The sequence below is a fragment of the Saccopteryx leptura genome, chromosome X (assembly GCF_036850995.1).
Source record: "Saccopteryx leptura isolate mSacLep1 chromosome X, mSacLep1_pri_phased_curated, whole genome shotgun sequence".
Classification (NCBI taxonomy): domain Eukaryota; kingdom Metazoa; phylum Chordata; class Mammalia; order Chiroptera; family Emballonuridae; genus Saccopteryx; species Saccopteryx leptura.
The window spans coordinates 125,478,916-125,497,238 of record NC_089516.1 but is presented as its reverse complement, the minus strand read 5'-3'; the positions used below and the strand labels follow the sequence as shown (position 1 = coordinate 125,497,238).

General features: G+C 35.9%; 1 protein-coding gene across 8 annotated transcripts in view; it reads left to right on the top strand.

The window, feature by feature from the left end:
• The window catches only part of ENOX2 (ecto-NOX disulfide-thiol exchanger 2), a 384,366-nt gene that overhangs the window by 266,785 nt on the left and 99,258 nt on the right, over positions 1-18,323 (top strand). For all 8 annotated transcript variants that reach the window (XM_066356618.1, XM_066356617.1, XM_066356616.1 and 5 more), the window contains one exon: positions 5,422-5,556. In XM_066356618.1, the coding sequence (XP_066212715.1) occupies positions 5,422-5,556 (135 nt within the window). The remainder of the gene's footprint in view (positions 1-5,421; positions 5,557-18,323) is intronic.

Here is an 18,323-nt window from a genome sequence, read left to right as displayed (position 1 = left end):
CATATAAATTCATTTGTCCTAGAGAGAAAAATCAGTTTAGCAATTATACCATTCCTTTTAAGATAATATATCATTTCAAAAAGGTATACAAATAATCAATGAATATCATTGTGTAGATTGCTTATTGTGTCCCAAATCAATATAAGTTGATTTTCTTAATTCATTCATCCAAATATTTCTTGAATACCTGCTTTATACCAGATACTGAACTAAGAAATAGGGAAACATAGATGCCCAAAACCCATTCTATAATCTAAATAAATAAAATTAGAAGCAAAAGAAAAGTGACAATACCACAAAAATACAAAGAATTATAAACGAGCATGCAGGCTAGCAGAAGAGAGACACATATCCAATGACTAAAATAAAAGGCAGTCAATGATAAGTGTTCAGTTGTCCTTGCTTCCTGAAATGCTCTTCAGCACTAATTCTCCATTCACTACATGGAAGAAAGTCTTATCCCACATTAAAGATGCATTCCAAATATATAATTCTTAGCAGTGAAGACTTCCCTGGTATTTCTCATCTCCACCCATCCCCCCACCCACCCACCAAGCACAAACACATCCATCCAAACTCATTCCATCAGATTTAATTATACTTCTGTTCTCACAGCACTTTACTCATAGTTTTACTACAGCACTTATTCAATAATTTGTATTGGTTGTTTAGATGTCATGTCTCATTATACTGTGAGTCCTTCCATAGTAGTAAATGAGGTTTTGTTTTGTTTTCATTTCTGAATTCTTAGTCACTAGCATATAATCTGGCATATAGTAAAATAGAAGTTTGGTTTCAGGAGGAGTGAGAGAAAAAGCAAAAATCAAATTCTAGATATAATGTTATGAGAATACATAGGAAGGAGTAATTAATTCCAGTGAGGTGGCTTCACAGACAAAGTGACACTGAGATGACTCTTATAAAAGGAGTAGAATTTGCCTGACCTGTGGTGGGGCAGTGGATAAAATGTCAACCTGGAAACGTTGAGGTTGCCGGTTCAAAACCCTGGCCTTGCCTGGTCAAGGCACATATGGGAGTTGATGCTTTCTGCTCCTCCCCTCTTCTCTCTCTGTCTCTCTCTCTCCCCCTCTCTATAATGAATAAATAAAATCTTTAAAAGGAGTAGAATTTGACAGATGGAGATATAAGTGTTGGGGGAGGGGAAGGAGATGAGAAAGACTTTTAAGGCAGAATTCCTTAAGAATTTAAGAACCAAATTCATTGTAGCAAAATACTGCTATTAATTACACATGTTCCTTTTCTGTTCATGTAAACAAGTCTAGTAAGAACTCTATTTGATAACATTTAACAGGCGTTTTGAATTATTATATATTGTGAAGATAGTAATTCTTTGCTGTCCTTAAAAATAACTGGTGATTTAATTCTCTCTCCACACCCACCAAATAGGTTCAGAGTTTGGCTAGGTTGGTCCATTGTAAATTCTAATTTTTTTATCTCAAAAAAATTTATTGAGACTAATTCTTGATTTTCTTATATTTCCCAGGTCTGCAGAGCCAATGAGTAGCCAAACTGTTGCAATTTTTTTATTATTTATTTATTTTTCTGTTGGAGACCAATTCTTCCGAACCTAGCTTTTTCCTCTGGGAGTCATTCTCCAGCCACTAGAGAAAATGAGAGTGCAGAAACAGTAATCCCTAAAGGTTCCTTCTATCTACAATATTCCCTAAAAACTTGTCTCCCCTGGATGAGGACTGGAGTCTAGAACCTAATAATCACTATATAAGCTATTGACCCAAAAATATTTGATTCCCCATGTTTGTTTTCTTGATAATATTTACAAGGAAGGTATTTTTAGCCTTCTATACCTTCATGGGAGAGCACTGAAAACTGAGTGTGAGGATTAGAGTTTCTATAGATGAAGAAATCACCAGTTCTGAAATGTGACTTCTGACTGCAGTAATAAATGTTTAGAATCATCAATTGCTCTGTTTGTGTCAGGGTGAGGGAGGGGAGATTATGGAGAGGAGTCATAGACAACATAGGAAATTAATAAAACCTAATACTTCAGAAATAATGTTGTAGAGTTGGGAACCTGAAATAAACATGATTATAACTAGTGTCATCGTAATAAATACAATTTACAAAAAAAGAAAAAAAAAGAAATAATGCATTTGTGTATTCACTTTTGCTTGTTATAACTATTCAATGACCAAAATAGCACTTGTATAAATAACCTGTACAAGGATCATCCCTACTATTGCCAGGCTGGAAGGATTTGATAGATAATAGAAAGCTACTGAAGTTTAAGGAATAAAGAGCTGCTGTGACACGAGTAGATGTAAAAGGCTTAATGAGGAAGTGGGAAATATACTTCTGACTATAGATATCCATAGAAAAAGAACTTTCCATGGCTTTTCTCCTACCTCCCTGTATGCTCGCCAAAATAAAAGTCTTTTATGCTAAAATGACTTATAATTATATCTCTCCTAACTGTGCAGTATATACATGCACATTCATATATAACCCACTTCAATGTCTTGGTTTATGTCATCCATGCACCTGAATTATCTCCCCCCCCCTTTTTTTACCTCTCTAATAACTGCCTGTCACTCAAAACATGTTCTTTAGAAATCTATCCCATTCTTTCAAATTCTATCTTCTCCATGAAGCTTTTCCCACCTACTCAAGCTAAGTAGCTCTTCATTCCTTAAACTTCAGTAACATTTCTATTCTATACCATTTAAGTTTTTCATTTTTCCTACTTGTTCAATTGGAGATAGTAAAACATAGTGGCTAAAAGTGTACATCCTGTGTAATTTTGAACTATATATGCGACCTTTCAAAGTCTCTCATCTATTAAATGGAGATAAAAATAGTCCCTATCTCATAGGATTGTTTGAAAGTTAAATGAGAGTAATGCATGCTAAGTGCTCTACTATCTAGCATATGACAAGTGTTCAATAATTACTGGTAGTAATGAATGTCGATGGTGAGAGTAGCAATAATAATAATCATCATCACCTTCATCATCAGTCTCATCAATTAGATTGTATAATCTTTGAATGCAGGTACTCTGTCTTCTATCTTATTCTCTGGTATCCCTCTAATTCTAAAAATACTCAGTTGCCTAATTTAATATATGTTGGTTGTATGTTCAGTTCTATCCAATAGTACTTCCTCAAAGATATATTGGATCAAGAATATATATTTTTCATATTTATTGCTACTATGAAAGTCCTTGGATTTTCCCCCTCTCCTGGGTTTGCATGCATAATAGTTTAGATAAAAGTTCACTGAATATGCAACTAGACTATAAGAAGAATGGGAACCCATTTAATCATCCCAAGTCCTGTGATGTATATGCTTAAAAAAAGAAGAAGAAAAAGAAAACAAACAAAAAAAACCCCAGAAAATCACAAAACTCTAATGAACAAAGTCAAAAGAACTAAATAATTAAGAGATTTCATATTGTGAAAATGTCAGTTCTTCCCAACTGATTCAATGCAATTGCATTCAAAATCCAAATAAGTTATTTGGTAGATATTAATAAGCTGATAATAAAATTTATGTGGAGAAGCAAAGGACCCAGAATATTCAATGCAATATTGAAAGAGAAGAACTAACTTGGGATACTAATGCAACCCAAATATAAAACTTGCTATAAAGGTACAGTTATCAAGATGTGTGATATTGGTGAAAATAGATAAATAAGTCAATGGAACAGAATAAAGCACCCAGAAATAGAACCACATAAATAGAGCCAACTAATCTTTTGAGAAAGGATCAAATGCAACACAATGAATCAAAGATAGTCTTCTCAACAAATAGTGCTGAAAAACTGGACATCCACATGCCAAAAAAAGAAAAAAAAATTAGACACAGACCTTACGCCCTTCACAAAAATCAGTTCAGAGTTAAAGACCGAAATGTAAAACACAAAACTATAAAACTCTTGTAAGTTAACAAAGGAGAAAACCTAGGTATAGGGTGATGACTCTTTAGATACACCACCAAAGGCACAGTCCATAAAATAAATAATTGATAAGATGGACTTAATTAAAATAAAAAATTTCTTCTCCACAACAGACAATGCCAACAGAATGAAAAGATAAGCAACAGACTGGAAAAAAAATATTTGCAATATATGCATCTGATAAAAGACTATTATCTATAATATACAAAGAACTTCTAAAACTCAGTAGTAAGGAAACATCCTGATTTAAAAATGAGTGAAAGACTTTAATAGACACCTCACCAAAGAATATATATAGATAGCAAATAAGCATATGAAAAAAATTCTCAACATCATATGTCATCAGATTAAACATCAATTAAAACAACAAGATGCCACTAACATATCTATAAGTATGTCCAAAATGCAGAACACTGACACTAAATACTGGTGAGGATGTGGAGCAGCAGGAACTTCATTCATTGCTGGTGGAAATGCAAAATGGTATGGCCACTTTGGAAGAAAGATTGATAATTCTTACAAAACTAAACATGCTCTTGTCATATGATCTAGTAATTATGAGGCTTGGTATATAGCAAAGGAGTTGAAAATTTATGTCCACACAAAAATGTGGGGGGAGGAGGGATGCTTTTAGGGAGACACTAGAATCTATGTAAACCCAATAAATAAATAAATTAATTTTAAAAATATGCACACAAATATATATTTATAGCAGTTTTATTCACAATTGCCAAAAGTTAGAAGCAACTACAATGTTCTTCAGTAGGTGAATGGATAAACTTTTATATATCCAGACAATGAACACAGCACTAAAAAGAAATGAACTATCAAGGCATGAAAATACACAGAAGAAATTAAATGCATATTACTAAGTTGAAGAAGCCAATCTGAAAAAGCTACATACTGTACGATTCCAACTAAATGGCATTCTAGAAAAAGCAAAACCCATAGATTGTACAAAACGAGCGTGAACCCTCATGTGTTAAAACTACAGCTTTTGGGTGATTATGATGTGTCAATCAATCTAAGTTCATCAGTTGTAACAAATGTACCACTGTGCTGGGGAATGTTGATACTGGGGAAAGCAGAGAGTATATGTGAAATCCCTGGACCTTTCCTTGCTGTGAACCTAATACTGCTCTAAAAAAAAAAAATTATTAAAAAGAAACAAGAAGGAAGAGAAAGAGGGATTGAGGGAGTAAGGGGAGGAGTGAGAAGAGAGAGAGGAAAGAAAGAGGTAAAAAAAAAAACAAACAAACAAACAAAAAAACCTAAAATGCCATCTGGTAAACTGTTTTCAAATTCTATGACTTCCTGCCAGTTCAAACTGTACTTTTTTAACCCTTGATAAGAGCTAGAATTAAGGCCTTATCCACCACTTCTCCATCAGTCAGTTTCTATATAATTTGCCAGTGTGTACATTGATAATTAATCTAGACACTGAAAACTTACTACAACAAATTATTTTGCTTGTCATTTCTTTTTAGCTGACAATAGTAGAATTCTGAATGTGGATTCCACTGCAATGACGCTACCTATGTCTGATCCAACTGCATGGGCCACAGCAATGAATAATCTTGGAATGGCACCACTGGGAATTGCTGGACAACCAATTTTACCTGGTATGCTATTTTTAATCACCTCACAAGTGTTTCTTTTTATTTTGACCATGTAATCATAAATATAACAATATGACACAATTTATTTTGATGTTGACATTTACTAGATTCTGCCTAGAGTGTGCATTTTTTGTAGCATGACCTTTATAAAGACTGGATGGCCAATCATTACTAGTATACTCCTTATTGCCCTATAGACAATGTGAGAGTATATCTGATGTAGACCATGGTCATTGAACATTTAAAAAACTCATTGAAATAAAGGCTACAGGACTTGGCAAGGGATTACACAGCTTGTCTAATTTTATGGATTTCTTAAAGGAGGCAAGTATACATGGAGCTGGAATGTGAACTGACTGAGAAATCCCAAAAGTCTTAGATTCCTAAAGGAAAGGAAAGGAGGTGATAGGGAACACCCCAAAGACTACTGTTAACATTCAATAACTTTTCGTATTTTTTAAACAAAGTAACCCATAAGAGAATGATCATGGTGCCCTAACTCCATCTCCACTAAAGATTAAATCAGGTGAAAAAGCGCCCAGCATCTTAAAGGTTTAGTTTAGATACAAAAAATTTTTTCCAGACTGTCAGAGAAATTAACCATTAAAATGGATTTGTGAAGACATTAATTAGAGAATTACCATCTCAGGAAGTCTGCATGCTTTGTACACAACCTAAATATTAATCTTTCCAGATTCATTTAAATGTGGTCCTACTTAAAAGCATGACAAGATCAGACCAATATAGAACCTTCCTACTCAAAATATGGTTTGCATAACCTGGGAGTTGTCAACAATCCCAGAGTTTCAAGCTCTAGCCCAGACATTCTGTATCAGAAGCTGCATTTTTTAAAGGTTTTTTTTTATTTTATTTATTTATTTATTCATTTTAGAGAGGAGAGGGAGAGACAGAGAGAGAGAGGAGAGACAGAGAGAGAAGGGTGGGAGGAGCTGGAAGCATCAACTTCCATATGTGCCTTGACCAGGCAAGCCCAGGGTTTTTGAACCGGTGACCTCAGCATTTCCAGGTCGATGCTTTATCCACTGCACCACCACAGGTCAGGCCAGAAGCTGCATTTTAACATGATCCTCAGGTGATTTCACAAACACTTTAAAGTTTAGAAACACTTTGTTGTGCCATTTGTTTATATAGTTAGCTACTCCTACACCCCAAAAATAACTTCACAATTCAAGACTAGATTTTGATGCTTGTAGGTTATAATAGGGGTAAGGTAGGATAGGCAACAATGATACATAATAATCTTAATAATAAATTAAGAAATGTGATTACGACCTTGGCCGGTTGGCTCAGTGGTAGAGCGTCAGCCTGGTGTGCAGGAGTCCAGGGTTCGATTCCCGGCCAGGGCACACAGGAGAAGCACCCATCTGCTTCTCAACCCCTCCCCCTCTCCTTCCTCTCTGTTTCTCTCTTCCCCTCCCACAGCCAAGGCTCCATTGGAGCAAAGTTGGCCCGGGTGCTGAGGATGGCTCTGTGGCCTCTGCCTCAGGCACTAGAATGGCTCTGGTTGCAACAGAGCAATGCCCCAGATGGGCAGAGCATCGCCCCCTGGCGGGCATGCCCGGTGGATCCTGGTCAGGCACATGCGGGAGTCTGTCTGACTGCCTCCCTGTTACCAACTTCAGGAAAATACAAAAAAAGAAAAAAAAGAAAAGAAATGTGATTACATTGAAAGCTTGGAAACAAGCACAAAAGCAGTCAAACATAAAGAAAAATGTGTGTATGAGAAATGGATGGAGAAACAAGGAGCTTGGATTCTATATGTAGCAGACACAAAGAACTGTTTCATCAAACTATAATTCATACCGTAAGCCATAGGTGACTAGACTATATCCTACTCCATTAAACCTACCATGTTTGAAAAGAGCAACCAAGGGTCCTTTGAGGACTAGAATGATTGGACCATGAATCTCCTTGGGTTTTAAATCACTAGTCGTGCCAATCTGGGATCAGTGGGTATTATAACAGGAGCTGGTATTGCATAGTGATTAAGAACTCAGACTCTTGAGTCAATCTGACTTCTAAGCCTATATTTTTCCTCTAATTCCTCTTGGATAGTTATATATGAAATTCAGTTTCCTCATTCCTAAGTGCAGACTAATAATACCTAACCCATAGGGTTAATGAGAAAATTAAATTGTGTTTAGCATAATGACTGCCATGTAGTTAATGTTCAAAAATATTGACTATTAAAATACTTAAGAATGTTTATTGATATATTTCTCATAGACATTTATAAAGGAAGTAATGGATTTTTATTTAGTTTTTCTTCATTATTTTATTATAATAGAATTTAAGCTAACATATTATCTATTCTTTTATAGTTCCATATTAGAATGTTCCTGAGTCACACCGTCTTATGATATAGAGTGACTAGATAATCTGATTTGGATTAAGTATTACCAGTTTATGGATATCTGAACTGTATAGGTATATGTTCCAAGAAAAATCTTGAGGCCAGAACTGCTCTGATACTAAGAAAACTAAACGTTAGTTTACACCAGATTATTTGTAAATCATCACATCTAAACATAAGTCTTTGTCTACAAAATAATCTTCAATGCCTAGCCACTCAACTGTAATGTAGAACAAAATAAGCCCAGCAGAGAGAAAATACATATATCCAAACCTTCTTTATAGGCCTAAAACTTACACTGGGGCCAATATTGAGCCTTAAATATTGGGGTAGGTTTTCTAACACTAGCCCAGAGGGCTATTCAGAGATAATACCACGCTTAAACAATACAGGCCTCAAAGACAGACTATTTGGGTTTGAATCCTTTCTCTGCCACTTGCTAACTATGTGACGTTGAGCAAGTTATTTGACCTATCAATACCTCATCTATAAAATGAAGATAATTATAGTATCTACCTCATAGCAGTATTGTGAAGATGAAATAATATGCTTAGCACAATGCTTGGCATATAATAAGTACTCAATAAAAGTCAATTGTCATAATTATTACTATTGTTAGTAATACTGCATGCTCTTTAAGATGGAGGAAATATTAATATTCTTCCTTCAAATGGCTGCTAAAATGCCACTTCAGTTGACAGCATTTGGGTTCTGTGCGGCCACTGTCAGATCTAGTGTGTGTTCTCCAAATCAACTTCCAATCATACATTTGAAACCTCAAGAATGATTTTAATTTCAGGGTCCCCTTAAACCTTGTGATTCAGTGATCTTTTACCCCTGCTCCAAGAAAAGTTACTTAAGTTTTTGAAAACCTTGCCTTAGAAATATTTATATTTAGTTCAGTAGTGTCCTTCTTGTCTCAAAAGTACATGTGGCAATAGCACTAGACTGAGACATACTTTGTAGAGCTATGTGCAAAATCACTTGAATTATATGTGACCTGAATTTTCTCCTCTCTGTATTATTTTAAGAAGACAGTTTTAGCATCAAGATTAGAACAGACTCAATCTACACTACGTAGGTTTAAGTAAATCCCTGTTCTGCCATTAATTAGCTGTATAACTTTTGAAAGTTATTTACCGTCTCTATGTCTCAGTTTCTTCATCTATAAAATGGAGATAATAATAGCCCCAATATAACAGGGTTTTTATGAGGAGTAATGAGTTAATACATATAAAGTTTTAGAATGATGCCTGGATCACAGTAATCTCTCAATTAATTCATCTATAATTATTATTGTTATAAGTTCGCATCTGATATATGGCTCACAAAAAGTTGAATTATGGCTCATTTGTATTCTTAACAACAGTAAAGTATAATGTATGCAGCATTATTTTTTTCCCCTGGAGAAACACTGAACAAGTGAAGAGAATAATGTGTGTCTGACAGTGCTAATGACTGCTCCATGTAAATCTATTGGAGTTTCCAAGAAATGGAAGGTTGGCACCATACTCCAATACTGCTTACCTTTCTTCTGGCCAAAGTCTGGGGAACAGGATGTCTGCCATCTTTATTAAATAGTGTTTTAACTGTACAGGATAAAACATCTCCCCAATTCTCTCCCCATACCTCAAAATTACTCAAAATGGAAAAAGCAGCAATGAGCCACCTGGAATTGTTCCTTGAGGTCATCATTGATGGCTCAATGGTTCAGTTACTTTTCTGTCCCTTAAGAGCTTTTCTACTGAGCCAGTAGACTTTTCTTTCTTCGTCCTGTCTTTTGTGGCCTATCCATCACTATAGAAAAGGCTTTCATCCTTGCTTAAAAGCAAATGATACATAAGCTCCTTTCACTTTCCCTAGAGAGCTCAAATCCATACCGGATGCTGAGTCTCTTAGACACACACTTGTCATCAGGGCAAAGTCTGGCTCATTTTATTAATTGAGTGGCAAGCAGAGACAGACCATCTCTTGGATTCGGTGTGGAGCATACTTTCATCTAACATGATGTTTTGTACTGCTGCTGTTCAATAAAGTTAATCCACAATGATAGCAGATTAGGAGATCTCCTCCAGCTGGTGGCTTCTTTTCCTGAAAGTATATTTGTTTCTCCAAGCTGGTAAAATAAAACTAATGTTAGAATTAATATGATAAGACACACCAAAAAGAGTCAGGCCTTCTAGTCTGCCCATCATCCCAAATTAATCCAATAATGGAGCAATTAAAGCAGTACTCATGGAATATACCATGTGTCACTTTTTTTATTTTCACCTCAAGTAAAATATCCTTATCATGGTTCAACATACGTAAATCAATCAATGTAGTATATCACATCAACAAAACAAAGAACAAAAATCATATGATCCCTCCTGACCAGGTGGTGGCGCAGTGGATAGAGCGTCGGACTGGGATGCAGAGGACCCAGGTTCGAGACCCTGAGGTTGCCAGCTTGAGCGTGAGCTCATCTGGTTTGAGCAAAGCTCACCAGCTTGGACCCAAGGTCGCTGGCTCGAGCAGGGGGTTACTCGGTCTGCTGAAGGCCCGTGGTCAAGGCATATGAGAAAGCAATCAATGAACAATTAAGGTGTCACAATGAAAAACTGATGATTGATGCTTCTCATCTCTCTCCGTTCCTGTCTGTATGTCCCCATTTATCCCTCTCTCTGACTATTTCTGTCTCTGTAAAAAAAAAAAAAAAAAAGGCTGAAAAAAAAATCATATGATCCTGTCAATAGATGCAGAAAAGGCATTCAATAAGATACAACAACCCTTTATGTTATTTTTATTTTTGTTTTCTTTTTAAAAAATTAATTTTAACAGATGACATTAATCAATAAGTGTACATAGATTTCATGCAAACATCACTCCATCATTTGATAAGTCAATGATGTTGTATATGCATCACCTAAGGCCAAATCATTTTCCATCACCTTATATTAGTCCCTCTTTACACCCCTCCTCCAAACCCCTTTTCCCTCCCCCACATCTACCTCCCCATTAACCACTGCACTCTTATCTATATCCATGAGTCCCAGCTTTCAATCCCAACTAGTGTGAAATCATACACTTTTTAGCTTTTTCTGATTTACTTATTTCACTCAGTATAATGTTCTCAAGGTCTGTCCATGTTGTTGTAAATGGCAATAGATCATCATTTCTTCTGGCTGAATAGTATTACATTGTATATGTGTACCACATCTTCTTTATCCAATCCTCTATTGAAGGACACTGAGGTTGTTTCCATGTTTTGGCCACTGTGAATAATACTGCAGTGGACATGGGGGTGCATGTGTCTTTAAGTACCAATGTTTTCAAGTTTTGGGGGTATATACCCAGTAGAGGGATTGCTGGGTCATATGGTAGTTCTATTCTTAATTTTTTGAAGAACCACCATACTTTCTTACATAATTGGTTGTACTAATTTACATTCCTACCAGCAGTGAATGAGGGTTCCTTTTTCTCCACAGCCTCGTCAACACTTGTTATTACCTGTCTTGTTGATAATAGCCCATCTAACAGATGTCAGGTGGTATCTCATTGTATTTTTTTTTTTTTTTTTGCATTTTTCTGAAGCTGGAAATGGGGAGAGACAGTCAGACAGACTCCCGCATGCGCCCGACCGGGATCCACCCGGCACGCCCACCAGGGGCGAAGCTCTGCTCACCAGGGGGTGATGCTCTGCCCCTCCGGGGCGTAGCTCTGCCACGACCAGAGCCACTCTAGCGCCTGAGGCAGAGGCCAAGGAGCCATCCCCAGCGCCTGGGCTATCTTTGCTCCAATGGAGCCTTGGCTGCGGGAGGGGAAGAGAGAGACAGAGAGGAAGGAGAGGAAGGGGGTGGAGAAGCAAATGGGCGCTTCTCCTATGTGCCCTGGCCGGGAATCTAACCCGGGTCCCCCGCACGCCAGGCCAACGCTCTACTGCTGAGCCAACCGGCCAGGGCCTCATTGTAGTTTTGATTTACATTTCTGGAATACCTAGTGAAGATGAGCATTTTTTCATATATCTGTTGGCCATTTGTATGTCTTCTTGGGAGAAGTGTCTGTTCATGTCCTCTCCCCATTTCTTAATTGGATTGCTTTTTATTTGTTGCTGAGCTTTGTGAGTTCTTAGTATATTTTAGATAATTAACCCCTTATTAGAGCTGTTGTTTGCAAATATTATCTCCCATTTACTTGGCTGCCATTTTGGTTTGTTCTCAGTTATTTTGTTGTGCAGAAGCTTTTTAGTTTGATATAGTCCCATTCATATATTATTACCTTTACATCCGTTGCCTTTAGGGCCAAATTCATAAATTGTTCTCTATGGCCAAGGTCCATGAGTTTAGTGCCTATGTTTTTTCTATGAAATTTATTGTTTCAGATCCTATGTTTAGGTCTTTGATCCATTTTGAATTGACTTCTATGCAGTGGACAAACTGTAGGTAATTTTCATTCTTTTACATTTGCCTTTCCAATTTTCCCAGCACCATTTATTAAAGAGGTTTTATTTTCTCCATTGTATGGTTTTTGGCTCCTTTTTCAAAGAGGATTAGTCTATATATATGTGGTTTCATTTCAGGGCTCTCGGTTATGTTCCATTGATCTGTGTGTCTATTTTTCTGCCAATACCATGCTATTTTCATTATTGTGGCCCTGTAGTATAATTTGAAGTCAGGTATTGTAATAGCTCCAGTTTTGTTCTTTTTTCTCAGAAGTGCTTTGACAATTCAAGGTTTTTTATGGTTCCATACAAACCTGGTGATTTTTTTGTTCTGTTTCTTTAAAAAATGACATTGGGATTTCGATGAGGATTGCATTAAATTTGTATATTGACCATTTAAACCATGTTTATTCTTCCAATCCATGAATATTTTTCCATTTCACTGTGTCTTTTTAAATTTCTTTCAATACTGTTTTGTAGTTTTCAGTATATAGATCCTTTACATTCTTTGTTAAGTTTACCCCCAGGTATTTTATTTTTTTGTTGTTGCAACTGTAAAAGGGATTATTTCTTTGAGTTCATATTTCATAGTTTCATTGTTTGCATATATTAAAGCAATAGACTTCTGTATATTGATTTTGTATTCTCTGACCTTACTCTATCAGTTTATTGTTTTTATTAGTCTTTCTGTGGAGTCTTTGGGGTTTTCTATGTATATGATCATGCCATCTGCAAAAAAATGAAACCTTTATTTCTTCTTTTCTGATCTGAATGCCTTTTATTTATTTCTCTTGTCTGATCACTCTGACTAGAACTTCCAGCACTATATTGAATAGGAATGGAGAGAGTGGGAGGCCTTGTCTTGTACCTGATTTTAGAGGAAAAGCTTTCAGATTTTCACCATTTAGTATGATATTAGCTGATGGTTTGTCATATAGGGCCTTTATTATGTTGAGGTATTTTCCTTCCCATTTTATATAGTGTGTTAAACATAAACATAAAAAATGTATCTTATCAAATGCCTTCTCTGTGTCTGTTGATAGGATCATATGATTTTTATTCTTTGTTTTCTTGATATGGTGTATAACGTTAATCAATTTATGTATGTTGAATCATCCTTGTGCTCCTGGAATGAATCCCACTTGATTGTGATGTATTACTTTTTTAATGTGTTGTTGTATTCGATTTGCTAGTATTAGGATTTTTGCATCTGTATTCATTAAGAATATTGGTCTGTAGTTTTCTTTTTCTGTGTTGTCCTTGCTAGGTTTTGGTATGAGGGTTATGTTGGCCTCTTCTTCTTCTTCTATTTTTGGAAGACTTTGAGATAAATAAGAATCAACTCTTTTATGAATGATTGATAGAATTCACTAATATAGCCGTCTGGCCCCAGACTTCTATTTTTGGGGAGGTTTTTGGTAGTTGTTTCTATTTCTTCCCTGCTTATGAGTCTATTTAGGCTTTCCATTTCTTGGCAACTCAGTCTAGAAAGATTGTCTAGTTCTAGGAATTTATCCATTTCTTCTAGATTGTTGAATTTACTGCCATATAATTGTTCATAGTATTCTACAATGATCCTTTGTATGTGTATGATATGTGTGGTAATTTCTCCTCTTTCATTTCAGATTTTGTTTATATGAGTCTTTTCTCTTTTTTCCATAGGGAATCTAGCCAGGGGTTTATCAATTGTATTGATCTTTTCAAATAACCAGCTCTTTGTTGTATTAATTTTTTCTATAGTTTTTCTGTTCTCTATTTCATTTATTTCTACTCTAATTTTTACTATTTCCTTTCCTCTGCTGACTTTAGGTTGCCTTTGTTCTTCTTTTTCTAGGTCCTTAAGAGATGATGTTAAGCTGTTTATTTGGATCTTTCTTGTTTTATGATATAAGCCTGTAATGATTTAAACTTCCTTCTTATTACTGCTTTTACTGCATCTCAGAAATTTTGATATGTTATATTGTCATTTTCGTTAGTCTGTATATATCTTTTGATCTCTGCTTTTAGTTCTTTTTGACTCAGTCATTCTTAGAGGTATGTTATTTAATTTTCACATTTTTGTGGGTTTCTTTACTTCCTTTCTATAGTTGAATTCTAATTTTAAAGCCTTATGGTCAGAGAATGTGCTTGGTATAATCTCAGTCTTCCTGAATTTGTTGATGTTAGCTTTGTGACCCAACATATGGTCTGTTATTAATCATGATCCATGTACACTAGATAAAAATGTGTAGGCTGAAATCCTGAGATGAAATGCCCTATAAATGTCTGTCTATTTGGTCTAGTGTGTTGTTTAAGGCTGATATTTCTTTATTGATTTTCTGTTTGGATGATTGATCGAGAGCCATCAATGGTGTATTGAGATCATCAAGTATAAATGTGTTCTTGTTTGTTTCTATTTTTATATCAGTTAGTAGATGTCATATATTTTAGTGTTTCCCAATTTGGTGTGTATATATTAAGAAGTGTTCTGTCTTCTTGATATAATGTCCCCTTTATCATTATGAAATGACTCTTTTTTTCTCTGGTTACCTTTATTGTCTTGAAGTCAGCATTGTCAGATATGAGTAGAGATACACCTGCTTTTATTTGGATATTATTAGCTTGGAGAATCATTTTCCAACCTTTCACTTTTAGTCTCCTTTTGTTTTGGGAGCTTAGATGTGTCTCTTAAAGGCAGGATATGGTTGGGTTTTGGTTTTTGATTCAATCTGCTACTCCTTGCCTCTTTATTGGTGAGTTTATTCTATTTATATTTAGGGTAATTATTGACACTTGAGGGTTTCCTATAGCCATTTTATGTACTGTTTTCTGATAGATCTGTGTCTCATTTAGTTCTTCTGTTTTTTGTTTCTTTCATTTTTTTTTTTGTTTGGTGGCATTCCATACATTTTCCCCCTGCTTATTTTTTTAAGGTACCTTTTCAGTAGTGGCATTTTTGTGGGTGGTTACCTTTAGGTTATTGAAAGAAAAATTGTCATATTTACAAGAGTCCATTATTATATGAGTGCTTCTGTACTCCATCTTCCTTTCCTACTGCTAGTCTTTATCCTCTCCCCTTTTATGTTATTTTGTTGCAGATTATTTTATTTTTGTTGCAGATTATCCTTGTTTTTATTGTGATCTTTTTGGAGCTTTTACTTGTAGTTATTTTTTGTTGTTGTTGTTATTGTTTGTATCTGGTCAAATAACACCCTTTGGTATTTCCTGCAGTGGGAGTTTTCTGGTGATAAATTCTGTCAGCTTCTGTTTGTCAATAACAGTTTTTATTTCTTCTTCATATTTGAAGCATATCTTTGATGGATATAGTATTCTTGGTTGGTAATTCCTCTCTTTCAGTACTTTGAATGTTTGGGTTCACTCTCTTCCTGCTTGTAGGGTTTCTTCTGAGAAATCTGATGATAACCTAAATGGCTTTCCTTTATATGTTATATTCTTATTTTCCCTAACTTCCTTGAAGATTCTTTCTTTGTCATCAATTTGTGACAATGTCATTACTATATGCCTTGGAGTAAGTCTGTTAGAGTTGAAGTAACTTGGTATTCTGCTTGCTTATTGGATTTGAGACTCTAACTCTTTCCACAGGCTAGGGAAGTTCTCATCAATTATTTGTTTAAATAAGTTTTCCATACCCTTTTCCCTTTCTTCTTCTGATATACTCATTATTCTTATATTGCTCTTTCTGATGAAGTCAGATAGTTCTTATAGAGCTCTTGCATTTTTTTTAATTTGTGAGTCTCTTTCTTATTCTCTCTATAGAATCTCTAGTTGTCTGTTTTCAATGTCACTGATTATCTCCTCTATTTGGCCTCTTTTGTTAGCTAAACTTGTTACTATATATTTCAATTCATGTTTTGAGTGTTTCATCTGTGTTTGGTTCTTTTTTAAAGTTTCAATATCTTTGGTGAAGTACTCTTTTTGTCCATTAATTTTTTTTTGAGCTCATTAAATTTCCAGTCTCTGTTTTCTTGCAACTCAGTGAGGTTTTATAGAACTTCAATTTTGAACTCTCTGTCATTTAACTCCAAGGTTTCCATGTAATTGAGATTTTTATTCTGGAGATTTTTCATTATCAATCTGAACTATATCTCTGCCTTGTGTTTCCATGATGTATGATTTCTTCTTCCTTGATGGCATTTGAGAGTGGTATTACTAAGAACGCTAACAAGAAGCATTTTTTTTTCAGGTAGCTGTTGCTAACTACAAGTTTTGGCTCTGTGAAATTCTTTGGCAGACCTCTGCTGTTGGAGTAATGTAGGCAAGCGCTGCAGTTGCATTGGTAGCTGGGTCATGTTGTAGGCCTGAATTGTGGCTGGCTTTATGGATTTTGCAGTGGTGGTTTCTGGTTTCTCGTCATGCTTCCTCATGTCTCAGCAGACCCGGGGGATCAGATGCAGAGCACTTCTGCCTCTCAGGGGATAGAGTAGCCCCAGAGAGTCAGTTTTGGGGGGCCTGCTACCAATCTTCTTCCTACAGCTTGGGGAGAGAGATGGGATCTACAAAGCTGAGGGTGTGCACTTTTGTTTTCCCTGACACTACACAGAGCATGGGCAGCTGGTACAATGCCGGCCCTGGCTATGGCGAGTGTGCAGTGCCAGTAGGCTGCTCTTCATGGGTTAAGCACCCAGTGATGGAGCTGCACCTCACAGTGACAGCTGGGGACTTTGAGCTCATTGCTGACTGGTGGAGGTTGCATTTCACTGTGAGGTCTGAGCATTGCCCAACACCCACTGATGGAGTTCACACTTTGCTAGGAGAACTGGGCACTTTAGGTTCAGCATACACCGATGGAATAAATGCTGCAAGCTGAGCAGGGGCTGCAGAGGATGGTCGCAAGCCAGGTGACATGGGCAGTCCTTGGTAACCCTCCATCTGATTGTGCCCGCCTTAGTTCAGTTCCTTGCCCCTTTACCCCAGTCTTTCTGCCTCTCCTGGCTCAGAATAAAACTCTTCCTGAGTCCATCAAGGAGAGAGAAAAGTTTAGTCCTCTACTTTTCTCTTTAGAGCCAATCACAGATCTGTTTTATCTTCTGACACCCCTTTCTACCCCACTCCACCTTCAGCCTATTTGTTGCATGGATTTTTCAGGATCAGCTGCAATCCCATCTAGAGGTATGATGTATGATTTTTCTGCATTATAGTTGTTCAATTTGTTGAGATTTTAAGGGGAGAGATAAGTATCTCTCATGCTGCCATTTCTCTAATTTTCCTCCTTATACATACTTTCCCTTTATTTTTAAAACACCCAATAAAATGGGTAGAGAAGGAAAATACCTCAACATAATGAAGGCCATATATGAGAAATCATCAGCTAATATCATACTAAATGGCAGGAAAATGAAAGGTTGTCCTCTAAAATCAGGAAATACACAAGGCAGCCCACTCTCCCCACTCTTATTCAACATAGTTCTGGAAGTTTTATTCAGAGCAATGAGGCAAGAGAAAGAAATAAAAGGCATTTATATCAGGAAAGAAGAAGTAAAGGTATCACTATTTGCAGATGACATGGCCCTGTTTGTAGAAAACGCAAAGACTCCACCAAAAAACTATTAGAATCAATGAACTAATACAGTAAAGTTGCAGGATACAAATCAATGTAAAAAAAAGTCTATTGCTTTCCTATATTCCAACAATGAAACATCAGAAAATGAACTCAAAAAAGTAATTCCTTTTACAATTGCAACAAAAAATTAAAACAGAATAAAATACTTAGGAATAAACTTAACAAAGGCTGTGAAAGATCTATATGCTAAAAAGTACAAACCAGTATTGAAAGAAATTGAAAAAGATACAGTGAAATGGAAAAATATTCCATGTTCATGGATTGAAAGAATCAATATATTTAAAATAGCTATATTATCAAAAGCCATATAAAAATTTAATGCAATTTCCATCAAAATTCCAATGTCATTTCTTAAAGAAATATAACAAAAAATCACCAGATTTATAGGGAACCATAAAAACCCTGAATAGCCAAAA